At 44.8% G+C, this 15,699-nt stretch overlaps 1 protein-coding gene and 1 long non-coding RNA gene across 4 annotated transcripts; one reads left to right on the top strand and one right to left on the bottom strand.

The window, feature by feature from the left end:
- Positions 1-1,994: 1,994 nt before the first annotated feature.
- Positions 1,995-6,052, bottom strand: Krt10 (keratin 10). Of its 2 annotated transcripts, none has more exons than XM_021176438.3 (8): positions 5,456-6,052; positions 4,705-4,787; positions 4,206-4,362; positions 3,934-4,095; positions 3,711-3,836; positions 3,241-3,458; positions 2,642-2,979; positions 1,995-2,365 (listed from the first exon to the last, which is right to left on the bottom strand). In XM_021176438.3, exons 1-8 carry the CDS (start codon positions 6,050-6,052, stop codon positions 2,259-2,261), a joined length of 1,788 nt encoding a protein of 595 aa, XP_021032097.1. In that variant the 3' UTR covers positions 1,995-2,258. The 2 variants fall into 2 exon arrangements, with proteins under 2 accessions (XP_021032097.1, XP_021032098.1); XM_021176439.3 differs by having other exon boundaries at positions 2,662-2,979.
- LOC147001398 (uncharacterized) lies at positions 3,643-13,977 on the top strand. 2 transcript variants are annotated; one of them, XR_015044958.1, is made up of 3 exons: positions 3,643-3,822; positions 4,593-4,852; positions 10,192-13,977. It is a non-coding gene; the product is annotated as an uncharacterized LOC147001398 (long non-coding RNA). The 2 variants fall into 2 exon arrangements; XR_015044957.1 differs by having other exon boundaries at positions 3,688-3,822; positions 4,227-4,852.
- Positions 13,978-15,699: the final 1,722 nt, after the last annotated feature.

Genomic DNA, 15,699 nt, shown 5'->3' with positions numbered 1-15,699 from the left:
GTAGTTAGTACTCAAATGTATAACAAATCCTTGACGTGTATTGTCAGCTTCATCCTTTCTCAGACAGTTGTTTCTGCTGTCATTGTCCTCCATCTTCTTCACGCTTGGAGAGTTCTCTCTGCGCTACCACTTAGAACATTTATCTCCTTAAAGGAGTTCTTCATTTCACCCCCTACCTTCTCTACCAATGCCAGAAGAACAGGGAGACGTATGGCTCCGGGGTTTTGATTGTTTGGCACTTAGATGGCCTTCCCCGACATTCACATTTAGAAGCATCCTCACTCGTTACAGTGTAGTCCCTCAAACTTCTACAGCTGTCTGCCAGGGCTGGGGTTGCTATTCCTGGAGGTTAAGGGAAGATGCCTGAGTGCAGAGAGCTAGTGAAGCTTGTAGCACATGGAAGGCCCTGGGCGTCACTGATACTCTTTACCTTTTTGGCCCAATGGAATCATCTCCAGTTTGTTTACAAAGTGTTTCAAACAATCATATATTAATTGCACAGGAGAGTTAGTCTCGTGTGCATTGTTGTACAGGGACATCAAATATTCTCTTTTTAATTCTTAGTCCCCAGAGTTTCTGGGTTCACCTTGGAGGTTAGCTTATATGGCTATGACTCACTAATTTTGTTGCTCAACCAGTACCTATTGAGCGTTAACAATTTGTGCTGAAAAAAACCATGTTAGGGTGGGGCTTACAACAATAGGTAAGGCAGACCCTGTCATCTCACCAGTATTATTTCTAGTTTAGACTGCACTGGGGTATGGTTTAGTATCCCAATGGAGTCTCAAAGTACTTGGGTTGACAAGTCTCAACGCATATAGATTGAGAAAGTCTTTTTTTTTAATTAATTTAATTCTTGATTTTAAAAGAGAGCCTGGTTTTCAATGTTTGTGGAGGGGCACTGTCTCCTAGGGCACACATGAAATGTGTTATATGTTAGGGTGTGGATTATTTAGTATCATCCCACTGAAATGGCAAGGGATCAGGGCTCAGATCTTGAAAAGCACTAGTGTTCAAATCAAGAAGGATGTTGACGTTGCTAGTCAATGGACACAGGCAACCCCAAAGCACATTGGGGCTTTCCCTCTTTACTGTACCCCGAGTAGAGCACTAAGTCGGGTCAGCTGATGTCTTAGAGTTACTTTTGCTGCACTGAAACACCTGGACAAAAGCAATATGGGGAGGAAAGGGTTTATTTGACTTATGCTTCCTCATCACTGTGAAGGCACTTGGAGGCTGGAGCTGATATAGAGGCCATGAGAGGGTGTTGCTTATTGACTCTATCCTTGGCTTGCTCAGCTCAGTTTCTTGTAGATCTCAGAACCACGATGGGCTGGGCCCTTTCCCATGAGTCACTAATGAAGAAAATGCCTACAGGCTTGCCTATAGTCCTAGGGAGGCATTTTCTCAACGGAGGCTCCCTCCTCCCAGATGACTCTACCTTGTGTCAAGGTGACCCAAAACTAGCCAGCGCTGTTGGGGTCTGGTAGGGAGATATAATTAAGTGTATACAGAAAGAACAAGGTCTTTATATGTATTGATTACATATAAGCGTGGGGGGGGGAGGCGATTTAGAGGTGTCTGTTTGGACACATTGCTGTCATCTGGCAGACACAAAATAATTTTATTGGGTGTATAACAATTTTGATGATTTCTGTTGGGCTGGTTGACTTTTGTCGAAGCTTGGTGTAAAGATGTATCATAAGTAGTAGATTTAAGAAGCAATATTATAATTGGAAGAAAAATAGTCAGAAAATGTGAGAAATAAAGAGAATGTGAAACTTCTTTTTATATTGGGAATCTTAGTTGAGATGATTTCAAATTTTTCAAGATTGAAACAAGTTACGGCCAGTGAGCTGGGAGTTCTCTACTCATTGTGTATCTTTAGGAAATGTAAGTTTGGGGCAATTATGGACTTCTTCACCCAGAGTACTCATACTGGTCCAAGCATGCCCACCCAATTAAATAATAATTCTGACAGATTTTTATAGTTTGCATCAGTAAGAAAGTTTATTGAAATTTATTAGTAAATGAGAAATTAATAAGTAAGTGAGAAAGTTTTCTTCTTTTTTCTCCACAAAAGAACACTTTCTGATAGATGAAAAGAAGAAATACAGAAACCACAAAACACCTTTTAGACCTTAATTTCAAGGAGTGAACCTATTTCCACAGACCATTAAGACAAAAGTGTTTCTTGGACATTTATGTTTTCCACACGTCTGTCCAGTGGCCCGTGTGAAGAGACTCTTCTATGCAGCTTAATAGAAGTGTTTCTTGGTTTCTGATTCAATCATAGACGAAAGGACTCTACCCTCAGGTGTCACCTCCTCAATAATCGTCCTGATCACTTTGGTTTTATTAGTATCTGTGAATAATAAAAAATAAATTAGAATTTAGGTGAAAAGATTTGTAGGAATCCTAACTACTAATAAGCTATTACAAAAGGAAGATTTATAACCTTTCCAAGTTCTGGAAAAAAAAAATATCTAAGCTGTATATGACATTTTCAAATACTGATGTCTATAGTATTATTAAAAACACAAATGAAAACCTAACTCGAGATTTTCATTGTTTTAAAATCAGCTCTTGAGTTTCAAGAGCAACAAAACCTTTGGAGAAAGTTAAAACTATTTCAGATTACCCCAGCTAGTTTCAGCTGACCTTGGTCCTTTAGATGATTGGTCGCCGCCACCGGAAGACTTGAACCCTCCGCTTCCGCCCTGGCCTCCGCTGGAACTTCCGCCGCCGTAGCCGCCACCGGAACTGCCGCCGTGACCACCAGCACCCCCGCTGGAACTTCCGCCGCCGTAGCCGCCACCGGAACTGCCTCCGTGGCTACCGCCGCCGGAACTTCCGCCGCCGTAGCTGCCGCCGTGGCTGCCGCCGCCGCCGGAACTTCCGCCGTAGCTGCCGCCACCAGAGCTTCCGCCGCCGTAGCTACCGCCGTGGCTGCCGCCGCCGCGTCCGCCGCCGCTGGAGCTAAAGAGAGTGTGGAGGTCAAATGCGGTCACTTCTAATGTGGGAGCGTCAGGTCGCGCTCCAGTGCAGTATTGATAATCCAGTCAAGTTTGTCGATTAGTTACCAGGCATCCGTAACGGATATTCATACACACAGCCCTAATTCCTGAACCCATCCCTGCTTCTCTTCCCTCTTCTGGCTTTTCCTTGGGCTTGGGCAAGTTTTGCTATGTGCAATGCTGAAGGAAAGCGGTGGAGGATATTTGCAGGTTTCCGATGTACCTTCCCTCTCCGTCTAGCAGGCTGCGATAGGTCTGGATCTCGTTCTCCAGTCGGGTCTTGATGTCTAGGAGTTGTTGGTACTCGGCGTTCTGGCACTCGGTCTCAGCCCGAATCTGTTGCAGCTGTTCCTCCAGGGCGGAGATCTGGCTTTGAATCTGGGAGAGCTGCACGCAGTAGCGACCTTCTGTTTCTGCCAAGGAGGCTTCCAGCGATTGTTTCTGAGAAGAAGGGTTTATTAAGGATAGTGAAACATGGGATTCAGGAAGACCTTGTAGAAGGAATGTAAATTAGGATTCGTGCTTAATGGCAGCACTGCCAAAGTTTGAGCAGGACTGCCTCCGTGCGAGCAGTTTTTTTCCCCCCACACGCCCACAAGCTGCAATTTCCATTCTAATTTCTTGCCCCCAAGCCATTCTTAGCATGAACAATCGCAGGATAAAATAGAAGCCAGGTTATAAGATTTAACGTACCAGAGCCAGCTGGGACTGTAGTTCAATCTCCAGACCCTGAACAGTACGTCTCAATTCAGTGATTTCAGACTTATGGCTGGACATTTGTTCAATGTTGCTGTCGATTTCTGTGGTGAGTTCCTTGCTCTAGAGGGAAAAAAAAAATCGGGAAAAGATGAGAGCATTTGGGCATGCTAAGAAAATCTCGGTGGGCTTCGCTGAGAAGGGCGATTGGCTAGCTTACCTTCTGATTAAACCAGTCTTCGGCGTCCTTGCGATTCTTTTCCGCAAGTTGTTCGTATTGGTTTCTCATGTTGTTCAGCAGCTGAGTCAGGTCAACCCCTGGGGCAGCGTTCATCTCCACATTCACATCACCAGTGGACACATTTTGAAGGTCTCTCATTTCCTGTTTGAGGAGCGGTTAGATTTAATTAGTGAGTGCACCACGACCCACATGAGCTTTTTTTTTTTTTTTTCTTTAAAGGGGGGAAATGTAATTATGTAAATTTGTGTCACCTCTTCATGGTTCTTCTTTAGGTAGGCCAGCTCTTCGTTCAGACTTTCGATCTGCATTTCCAGGTCAGACTTGCTAAGGGTCAGCTCATCCAGCACCCTGCGCAGGCCATTGATGTCGGCCTCCACGCTCTGGCGCAGGGTCACCTCATTCTCGTATCTGAAACAAGCAAGATACAAACACTGAATATACAGGAGGATGACGGTATACCTGGATATACACGGACTACAATGCAGATACAGATTTGGTTTCATGTCATGGCAACATTCATATTAATTCATATTAATTAATATAGTTTGATATGAAGAAAGCTGTCACTTTAAAACCATCTTCCTTTAACGATTGCCCAAAAGATATGACAATTAAATTTTTTCTTTTTTTTAAAACAGCTTAGCACTGTTTCACTCCGGATGAGTTCAGGAGAGTGTAAAAGCTGTTGTGGGCATCCAGGAGCATTGTTGGAAGCCCCTGCTGTGTGTGCACCACATCCACATAGCTTACTTCAGCCTGAAGTCATCAGCTGCCAGGCGGGCATTGTCAATCTGCAGCAGGACATTGGCGTTGTCAGTTGTCAGGGTGAGGATCTGAGGGGAGAGACACAGGTTATTGAGAAGATCAGGTGGGCTTCTGGCTTCTCAGGTTAGCACAGGTGAGTTGCATTTTAGATAGTTCTCTGACAAACTAGACATGGACTGTCACAGACTTGCTCATACTGCCCCTCTTGGGCTTTCAGGACCTTTATGGCTATGGTTGCTTTTTGAGCACTGGCTGGGATTGTATTATTCCTGCAGCCGACCCTCTCCTTTATAGTGTGTGATTTGTTTGTGTTGCAGCTAACTTTTGAGTGACTCATGTTTGTATCTATTTAATTTGTTATAAATACTTCTAGGGGTGAATTTATATATACATATATATATGCATATCTATACATATCTATGCAGATATATAACATACTCATTTAAAATTATCTTAGCTCCCACACTTATATATGATCTAGCCTATTTTAACTGTGAACTCACATATGTTTGTTAAAACCTATAAGGTTCTCAGTAGTCTGTCATCCTGGACGACAGGCAACACACATGCTAGATGAAGGTTGACATGGCCATAAATATCTTTGATGAGACCTGGTTACACTAGACATGAAAAGGTAACAGGGAAGAGACAGCAGTCAGCTGTGCCACACTTGGCATAGCTTCCTCTGCGTTGCATGCCTAGGGACGATGCAAAGCCGGAGTCTGAAGCACCTTACCTGCCCCTTAAGGTCCTCGATGGTTTTGTAGTATTTGCTGTAGTCCCGGGGCTCTCGCTGGCTTGAGTTGCCATGCTTCTCGTACCACTCCTTGATTTTACCCTCCAGCTCGTAGTTTGACTCTTCCAGAGCCCGGACTTTGTCCATGTAGGTGGCCAGGCGGTCGTTCAGGTTCTGCATGGTCACCTTCTCGTTTCCGGAGAGAAGGCTGCCACCATCTCCTCCGAATCCACCACCACCAAAGCCTCCTCCATAGCTACCGCCACCAAAGCTGCCTCCACCGAAGCTGCCACCTCCACCGAAGCTGCCACCCCCAAAGCTGCTTCCTCCATAGCCTCCCCCAAAGCTGCCTCCATAGCCTCCCCCAAAGCTGCCTCCTCCTCCAAAGCCTCCATAACCACCTGATGAGCCCCCAAAGCAACCTCCCCCAGAGCTCCCACGGCTAAAAGAGCCACCGCTGAAGCCCCCTGAGCTATACCCTCCACCAAGAGAGCCCCTGGTGCTGGAAACCCTGACGGATCCACCACCGCCTCCTCCTCCTCCTCCACTGCGGGAGGAAGAGAACTGCTTGCTGCTGGAGCTGTATCGAACAGACATGGTGGTGTAGTGTAGCCCAGGGAGTGCCTGCTACCAAGGACAGTGCCGAGCCTTTATATACTGAGAGGGCGTGTCACACAGGTGCTAGGCTTTGCTTACTTGTATGGTTTTCTTTTTGCCAGCATAGCATCTTTGGCTTATGATTGCATAAATTATCTTCAGTAATAACCAATACCTTTTCAATGCTTTTGAATTTGCCCTGAGTACAGATGGGAAATTTACTATGTTGAAACTGAAAATGGGTGGAGTTCAGATGAGTACATTTTACCTTTTGAAGACCATTGAGTAACTATTAAAAATCGAATTTTCTAATGTTAATTTAGTTTGTACTTAGTACTTGCTAGGTTCAAAAGTTAAAGAACTTTGCTTATAAATTGTAGTTGAAATAAGAATTTTTCAGATTCATGTCTTAGATAGCTTTGCGAATTGCAGTAAGTAGCAAGTGTGCTGAAATTGAGCTGTAAGAAGGATCTTGAAGTAAGTAAATAAAAAATAGGATATGCTGAACTATTTTATTAGTGTTAAGAAATTGCCACATTTAAGAAGCAAAATTTAGGAAATTATATGTATATATATATAATATATGTGTACTTGTGATATATAATATATATATTACTATATGGGATATATCACATATACATATAAGAGATTATATATATGTATCTATGAGAGTATATTCTTCTTTTTTTGCTTAGGGAACTGTACACAGGAATGACTATGGAATCTTTAAATTCTTGACAAAACCATGAAGTTATTCTACTTCATACTTTTCAATTCGTGGTTCGGGTGCACCCATGGTGCAGGAATTCTAAGCACAAGAACCGAGGAACTAACCTGAAGTGCCTTAAGCTCAGGCTGATTACAAAGAGAGGTTTATTGCATGAAAAGTTTTCTTGTAGCTACATAAATTCAGCTTACAGACTGGCACTTGCTTCAGGACTTTTAGGACAGACTTGCACCTCTGTTTCCAAGCTAGATTTCCCCTCTCAGTAAACAAGAAAAACATATTTCCCTTGGATACACTGTGCTCAGACTTCAGTGGGACAGTATCCAGGGAAGTATTTAATTGGGACTTTACATGACATAAATTTATTTTATAACTACCCATAGGCTATGACATTGCTCTTGTTAAAATATATCACATATATGGTTGTATGTATAGATTCACACATGTTTTAGAATTATGTAATGCTTTTTTGAGATAGGCCAATTTAAAAATCTCTAGAACAACGCACTGATAGGGCTAGCTGTTACAGTCTCAATTTTGTCAGGAAGGTGAAGCAAAGAAATGGAGTGAGTTTTCCTAATGCCAGCTGGATGAACCACAGTTGGAAGCCTGCTTGAGTCTGAGATTTGTCAGTTTTCTACTCTTCCACCTTGCATATTCCTTCTCTCCCACGGTAGAATTGCTGTTAGAGGAACTAAGACAGACGCCAGATCTCACCACTTGCTTCTCCCCATGGGGAAAAAGCAAAACAGAAAGAGCATGGAAATGGGAAAAATATTGAAAACCCAGGGACTTGACAGGGTTCCATTAGTAATTGCTTCTTCAAATGAAATGTGTAGCTCTATAGAAATCGTCTCTGCAGGGAAAGGGGATTTGGCTGCCGGTATTGGTGAGGAGCTGCTGGTGAGGCTGCGGGTTCCTGCCGCCAGGCTGCAGCTCCTCCAACTTGTCAGAACCTGCAAGTAGGGCAGCAGCTGAAAGAAACAAAAAAGCCCTGAGCATGGGAATTGATTGTTGTGAAGATAACATGCACGATAAATGGAGGCCAACAGGAGGGAACGAAGACCCTGGCTGGTTCAGAGAGGTGAAGCCTCCCTCCCAGGACTTGACGAAAAGAGAAAGCAAAGCGCTCTCGGTGTTCCTGATGGCCGCCATGGGTTTAGGGTTTTGTTTTTCCTAGGTCTTCTTTAGTGTTAGCTTTTAATTTTCTGTGCCGGAGAAAAACATAAAAACCTCAATCTACTTTAAGATTGGTCTAAAAGTACTAGGAAGAGCTATCCACCATTTCATGGGGCAAACCTTTGTCTTATTTTGCACTTACCGCTTGAATCGAGTCTTTGGGATGAGCGGGATCACAGAGATGCCAATGAGAATGTCTGACGTGAGCCCTGGCATCTCTCGCATGTGGTTGTCATAACCAACCTCCTAATCCCTCTGCCCTCAGAGTTTGCCGTGTGTCTGTGTAAGACATGAGACGTCCAGAAGGACGGGGATGGCATTCCTTAAGGATCTCTCCAAGTCATTGCAGTCTGACTGAAGGGAAATGCTAAGACCCGCAACTTCATGAATGGTAAAGGAGTGTGGGGCTGGGTGGAGCCCACATTTCCCTCCCATGTGTGGTCTTCAGATGGCTTTACTTTCAGTCTTCCCCCAGTTCTCTAAGAATAGGTATTATTTGCCTAACTCTATAGCTTGAAAACACCAAACCTTAGACATTTATAGAAATTATCCCAGAGGCGCACAGCTGGTTATGCTAGAGTCTGGTTTTGCTATAGCGACAGAGATGATAGTTTCCATGACATTGAACTGACGTTGATGAGGCTACTGGACTGAGTTCCACAGCACAATGGAATTGAGCTGAGTCTTGTGAAGCATGGGTTAGAATCTTCAGTATGTGCAACAGCAGAGAGAGGGCTGTTCTGGGAAGTGAGGATTGAAAAAATACCCAGCAGGTGGAGACTCGAAGTGGACCAGTTTGGTTGGAACGAGTTGCCCATATTCATTAATTTATTCATTTCTTCAACAGGTTTAATTGAACGCCTGCAATATGACCTGGGTTTACATAGATGACTAAGATATAATTTCTGCTCCTCAAGGGATATAGTGTGTCCCTGGAGAGGCAAACGAACATGCCCACGGAGGATCCAGAAGACTGTTAGAACAGTCTAGGCTGCCTTGGAGGGGATGGACAGAGTGCTAAGGGGGTACAGAGCAGGATTCCAGGAGTTGTGTGAGAGACTTGTATAGCTCATTGTGACAAGGTATTGCAGGTCCATGCCTCTTCATTGACCAACGTGTAAAATTCAGTGATCCCAAATCTGCATTATCTTATATCCTCCCACCCCTCCCAGTTTCTTCGTCTGTACTCTGATGGAAACTGCCTGGTGGCTCTGGAGGCTGCTGTAGGGATTCCGTGGGTGGCCTCTGGAGTCGGACTCACTGTTTACTGTGAAGCTTGATCCTCGTTTCTTCTCTCTAAAGTAGGAATTATAACTTTGCTAACTCTGTGGTGTCATCTTGGGAGACTCATGAGTTAACAAATACAATGCATTAGGATAGCAGACGGCAGGTGTAGCGGAAGAGCTTGGCGAACGCTTTTGTTATTCTCACTGATTTCTGTTTCTTACAGCTTAACCCACTTAGGGCTGCAAAATATGAAGGCATGGGCCATGGGAGATGGCTTAGGTGCCAAAGTGCTTGTACTTGCTGAGTTCAGCCCCTCAGAACCTGTGTGAAAAAGCTGAGCATGACGATCCCTCCCTGGAATCCCAGTGCAAGTAGACAGAGGCCAGAGGCCCCCTGAGGCTGGCTGACCAGCCACCCAGTTTATTGGTAAACTTTAGGTTCCGTGAGAAGCTGCCTCTCAAGAATATGGTGGGCAGCAAGGAAGATACCTGACTTTGACCTTGATCTTCATAGACATGTACACACACACATGTATACACATGTATGTACACACAGACACACACATGTACACATGAAAACATATACACACATGTACACACATGTACACATGAAAACACATACACACAGACAGACAGACACATACATGTACACATGAAAACATACAGACACACATGTACACACACGTACACACACATGTACACACACATGTACACACACATGTACACACACACACACACACACACACACACACACACACACACACACTGGAAGGATAGGGCTAGAGGGTGAAGAATGGCCAGGGAGGGAAGCAGGGTGAGAAAGGAGTTTTGAGCCTGCTGACTTCATGACGGATGTGCCATCCATTTTTCATCCATTTTTCGATGAGCGATACTTGTTTCCCTTGGTGTTTGAAAAACTCATCCATTTCCTGCCGACCAATAACTCACTCATTTTACCATATTTTGCTGCCACTACGCTAAACCTGGCTCTCAAATGTTCTCCCCAGGTCGATTTCAGCATCTTCTGAAGTCTTACTTAGTTGATTTCTTTTGGCTCCCCACGTCCCTTGAGATCCAGTCTGTTCACCGTGGCATGATTAATGCGTGGAAGTAGCACTGTCATCACCTCTCCAGCGAGCTGGAGCTTCTGGGATGGATTAAGTCTTCTCTAACCTGGCTCGCCCCTGTCCAGCCAACCCCATGCCCCCTGCGGGGAGGGTGGCAGGGCTCAAGAAGAGCTGCATTCTCATAAAGTAATTACATGGCCTTGGGCAAGACACTCAGCTTTTCTGTGTTTCAAATTATCCCTTAAAATATAAAGGCCAGTGTTACTAAATACCAAAATACCAGCACTATATAAGCCAATGGAAAATGCTAGCATTTCCTAGACTACGACCCAGTTTCAAGCAGGCCTCTCCTTTTCACTTTCAGCCAAACACTGCACATTTCCCCCACGAGGATCTTACTTGTGGCCCCCAGTCTGGAATGGCTTTCTTCCCTGTGGCTGGCCTCTTCCAATCACCAGCCTCAGCTGTAGACTTGGAGATGCCATTTCCTTTATGAGTTTTTCACCGTTAAGCCAACTCATGGCTGTCTCTTAGTTCTTATGTTGCATTGAGGTTTGTGATACGGAGTGATGGCCTCCTTATTATTGGCTTCCTCGGTAGAAGAAATGATGCCTTAGATTCTGGGCACACCTCATAGATACTGATTGTTCTTTGAGGAGTTTTCAGTGCCCCCCCCCCTTTTTCCTTGCTTTGCTTCCCGGACATTTGTCCCGGACGTGTTGGCACTCTTGCAAGTTGAAAACTAAAAGGCTAGTCAAAAGTTGATTGTTCTTGGAAAAAAAATGATGACTCTTGTAGATGTGAAAACCCAAGATTCTACATACCATTCCCAGGATAGCTTTGGGTGGTGTGCATCTGAGACCAGGTAGACCTTAAGCTTGCATCTCCCTCTTCTATCAAGTCATTTGTTTGATCTGCTGAGATCGTCCTGACACTACTGAGATACGTACTTGTATTATGAAATTCGAATTTACTTGCCACTTGGCCTTCTCCTTAGGCACCCCTGGGAGGGAGTATAGAGCACAGTAGGATGATTCAACACAACATCACTTAGTCTTTCCAGTCCTCTGTGTGTCCCAGGTTTCTTATTTGGGTCAAGTTCATACCATTCTGTGAGAGACAGTTTCCCTCTGTGGGAGCAGCTGCCTTTGGAGGGGAAACAGTGACCCAGAGTAGCAGGCAGAAATGGAATGGTCATCTTGGTTCCCACAAGAGAAGAGAAAAGCTGGAAGAACCGACTAAACCGACCTGTGGAAACTCCAGTCTTAAGAGGCTGAAGAAGATGAACATTGTCAGATTTTAGCAGCCATTCCTTACTCTCACACATCTACAAAATTCCTTTAGGAATGTTTGTTCTTCATCCATGTTGATAATTTAAAGAATGGCTGGGTGTAAACCATAGCACTACTGGGCATAATCCCCCACCCCCCACATGAAGTTTATGTAAGTCTAAATAGAGTATTGAAGCTTTTGGCTTAGAAATGGGACACAGAAGTTAAACTGCACAGTAATAATTACCTCCTCTAGTCTAGTATTTTAATTACGTATACAATGTGTAAATTGAAGGGAAGTCATATGAAGTAAAGTTAATCTCTTAATAATATTCAGACAAGTCTTAGATGCCTGGCTTTAAAAAAAAAAACCTATGACTAATTTCATAGCAAATGCAGTTCTTTACATTTTCCCAAGTGGATAAGAGTGCAGGGGACTAGACTTTAATAACTATTTACATGTAGTGCAGTTGTATTGGGGAAATTGACCGTGACCATTCTGGCTCTACAGGCCTGGAGACTGATCACATCCGAAGACTCTGTAATTTCTTGGATTAAGCCATTTAACAAATCTGCAGCTTGAGAGTTTCCAAGTCCAAGGCCTTGTGTGGAGCACTTCACCTGCATATTTACCCCATTAAATCCTAACAGCAACTTGATGCAGTTTACCCAAAAGTCTCCTGGAAAGGGCTTTGCTGGCATTTCATCACATTTGTTTTTTGAGCAACTCTTCAAACTCCCATGAAATGACTTAAAACGATGTCTCCAAGCATTGTGACTTAGAAAAATTAATGAGTACATAGGGATTTTATTTTATTATTTTCAAAGTGGACAAAGTTTCTTTGTTGTCACTACTAGAAAAAATGGCGCTGTGGTGGGAAACACAGGTCGATTTGGAGGGGAAAAATATGGGTGAGTGGCCCAGTCCTGGAAGAGGTCAGATCTGCATCTCTCCCCTGGGCTGCTTGGTTCTGCCCACACTTTGGGAGGGTCTCAAGACTGTCAGGATTGTGCTCAGCCCCAGTGCAGTCATTAAATGGATGCAATTAGCCACCGTGCAGAATCGTTAGTGTTAATCCTTTTATACTGCTGGGTTTTCCAGAAGCTGCTAGCTCCCATTTGGAGCTTAATCCTTAGCTTCAGGTTTTAACTCTTTAAGGCTTGGGGAATACAGCGCTAATCCGGCCTAACACTAGCAAACCAAACCAGAGCTTGCTGGCTTGGAATCTCCCAGCTTCTGCAAATTTATTTTGGTTAAAAGGTGGGGCTAAGTAGAGTTTTCTAGGTTTTCTTTCTTTTAAAAAAGGGTAATTAAACTTGTTCTTTGACAATTTCCTATGTGTATATAGTACATTCTGATCCCTCATCCCTGGCCTCTTGTTAGCTCCGGTCCACCTGTCACCGTTCCCTACCCTGCCCCAAATCCCTTTCCCACATTCTTGCCATTTGGTTTTGTTTTGTTTTGTGATCCACTGAGTTTAACCAGGGCCTTCTGTGTGGCTATGGGCTTGGAGTCATGTGGTTCTTCATTGGAGTCTGGTGGGCCCATCAGTCAGTACACAACTGAAGGTGACTCCCATCACCTCCAGACTCCATGGGCAGTCCTTGTGTGCATACACCACAGCCCTGATAAACGGCCATGTTTCTCCTCCCCCAACTCCTCTTCCCTTCCTCACCTCCACCCCCTCCCCCTCCCCGGAGGCAGCCTCTGTATCTCTTTTAATAAACCTCCCACATGAGACCTGTTGCACAGTGTGATTTTTGTCGGAACCTGCCACTTAGTTCCAGCAGTGCTGGTATATATATTTCTATAAAAGAGAATCTTTCTTGTATCAGAAAAAACTGTCAACAAACCACTAATATTGCTCCTTGAAAACTAAAAATATGGGAGGAGAGAAATTAGGAACCAGATGCCAGCATGTAGGCATAGTAACGCAATTTAAGAAGTAGTGTGCGTGTCCTCTTCCCACCTTCTTCCATCCGACCTCCGGCTCTAGGAAGACTGCTGAGCGCTCTTGCTTCATGCATTAGGTTTGCCCAGTGTTCCCACTGGGAAACTGGAGGAGGAAGAGGAAAAAGGTTATGAGAACGTATTCCCTGTGGCGTAACTATATCTTGTTATTGAAAGCTGCATTCTGAAGATGTGGAGATCGAGCTGTCCATAAGTGCTTGTCAAACAAGCATGAGGACCCGAGTTGCTCCCCAGAACCCATGTGCAGGCATCCCTCCACCTTGTCTTCTGGCTGAGGCCATTTCAGGTTTAACTAGAATCTGATCTTGATGGAGAATCCCATGGAAAGCTTCCTAACTCTAGTCTAGGAATCAAAGGTCAGGATGTCCTAGCTAACATATCCTAGCCTTGGTTAAAACTGTCTGTGCAGAACCCCTTCCAGCTAGGTAACTGCTCATCTTCGTTTCTGTTGAAATTGCTTGCTTCAACTGATTATGGCATGAAGCCCCTCACCGCAGCTGCTGAGTGTATAGGCCCATGCTCTGCACACTTGGGGCCACACCTAGGTCCCTGAACATTTGGTTGTGGTCCCAGCCATCTGGAATAAAGGTTTTCAATTAACTATGCTCTGTGTCTGAGTGGTCATTCCTGGTTGGCTTCCAACATAGAAAATGGAAGTCTGAAAGAATTGAGAGTTCCAGGGGACTCTGAGATGGATTGTTCTTTTGGATAAGAGGTTTATTAGAAAGGCTATTAACTCTCATATTTTTGGTTGTGAGCCTAGCCTTTAACGGCTGAGCCATCTCTCAGCCGGGCATGGTGGCGCACGCCTTTGATCCCAGCACTTGGGAGGTAGAGGCAGGCGGATTTCTGAATTAGAGGCCAGCCTGGTCTACAGAGTTCCAGGACAGGCAGGGCTATACAGAGAAATCCTGTCTCGAAAAAACCACCACCACCAAAAAAAAAAAAAAAAAAAAAAAGAAAGAAACAAAGAAAGAAAGAAAGAAAGAAAGAAAAAGGGCTATTAACACCGAGGGAAGATCGGGAAGACCCGAGTCCATAGATTTCCATAGATAGACAAACAGCACAGAGAGGGCTCCAAGTAGAGTCAAGGGTTACTAGGCAGAGTGTGAGTCTCTTCTTACAGGTTTTAGAGGAAGTGAGAGGTTTCACACTGTGTGACTGATGAGTAGTCCATAGTATGGCATATGTCAAACCATCTCGGATGGTATGGGGAGGGGAGGGAGAGTTCATGTTGCATTTCCAGGAAGGGAGGAAGGAATCCCGTAAGGCTGTGACTTTAAGGAAGAGAGAAGTGGGTAGGAGGGATACATTTAGCCCCTAGCTCCAAACCCAGTAGCAAATTAACAAAAACAACAACTGTCCTATCACATGGCAGTCTGTCTTCAGACTAGGAAAGGCTGGAGAAGGAATGTCTACAATGAGATACACCGACTTCCGCTCTTGGTGTTGGAGGTGGCACATCCTCTTCACAGCCTGACTTGAGTTTCTCAAAGGTGTGCTGCTGCAGGTCTCACAGGCAGAGAGAGAGAGCCCTGAGTGCATGGTGTGTTTGTTGTGTGGAAACCTACACTCCTTCCTCCCCTTGGAAAGCCTGCTCACTGGTGCCGTTAAGGTGGGAGGTAAGAGAATGTCTCAGGTGAGATCAGGACGAGCTGAGATAGCGCTTCTGGGGCTGATGTCTTGGACCTGCAGAAAGCAGCTCACTGTCTTCTCTTTCCTTCCTCACCAGATGAAAGGAAAGAATGGGGACAGAGGGTGGAAACCTCTGTGAGGTTACAGGAGTTAGCAGGAGTTAAGTAACCAAGGACAATAAGCTCTTCCCTTGCAGAGGCAAGCCTGAGTGTAGAGGCGGGCGGGGCTGTGCTGAGTGTGCGAGAGGGTGTTCCCTGCTTTGTGGAGGAAAGGAGCCAGCATCTACCCTAGTTCCCATCCTTGCTTGTAGATATTAGCTCGGCTGACTTCTTCCTGTCTACAGACCCCCTCCCACAGACCCCGCCTTCCCTGTCCCCATCAGCAGTTAATCCTGTGTTCTGGTGTTGACACCCCAACACCACACCCCAGTTCAGTTTGCCCTCCCTGGACAGTCTCCACTTCCCTGTATCCTCCACACTGAGAATGCCATGAGAATAGGTATTGGGTAGATTATCATCTGGATAGTCTACTTGAGGCTGAGGTGTGATTTACCGATGGGAGAGGTGGGGA

Source organism: Mus caroli, unplaced genomic scaffold (genome assembly GCF_978045245.1).
Source record: "Mus caroli unplaced genomic scaffold, Mus_caroli_1 scaffold_13, whole genome shotgun sequence".
Taxonomy (NCBI): Eukaryota; Metazoa; Chordata; class Mammalia; order Rodentia; family Muridae; genus Mus; species Mus caroli.
The sequence above is the reverse complement of the archived record's forward strand: the minus strand, read 5'-3'. Positions and strand labels throughout refer to the sequence as shown.

Bases quoted from the DNA above. Each gene is read 5' to 3' on its own strand.
- Krt10 (XM_021176438.3), bottom strand. From the start codon at position 6,052: ATGTCTGTTCGATACAGCTCCAGCAGCAAGCAGTTCTCTTCCTCCCGC. The intron at 4,096-4,205 runs GTGACACAAATT...CTCCTCAAACAG, and splicing joins TAAAGAAGAACCATGAAGAG to GAAATGAGAGACCTTCAAAA. The intron at 3,837-3,933 runs GTAAGCTAGCCA...TTTTCCCTCTAG, and splicing joins AAGACTGGTTTAATCAGAAG to AGCAAGGAACTCACCACAGA.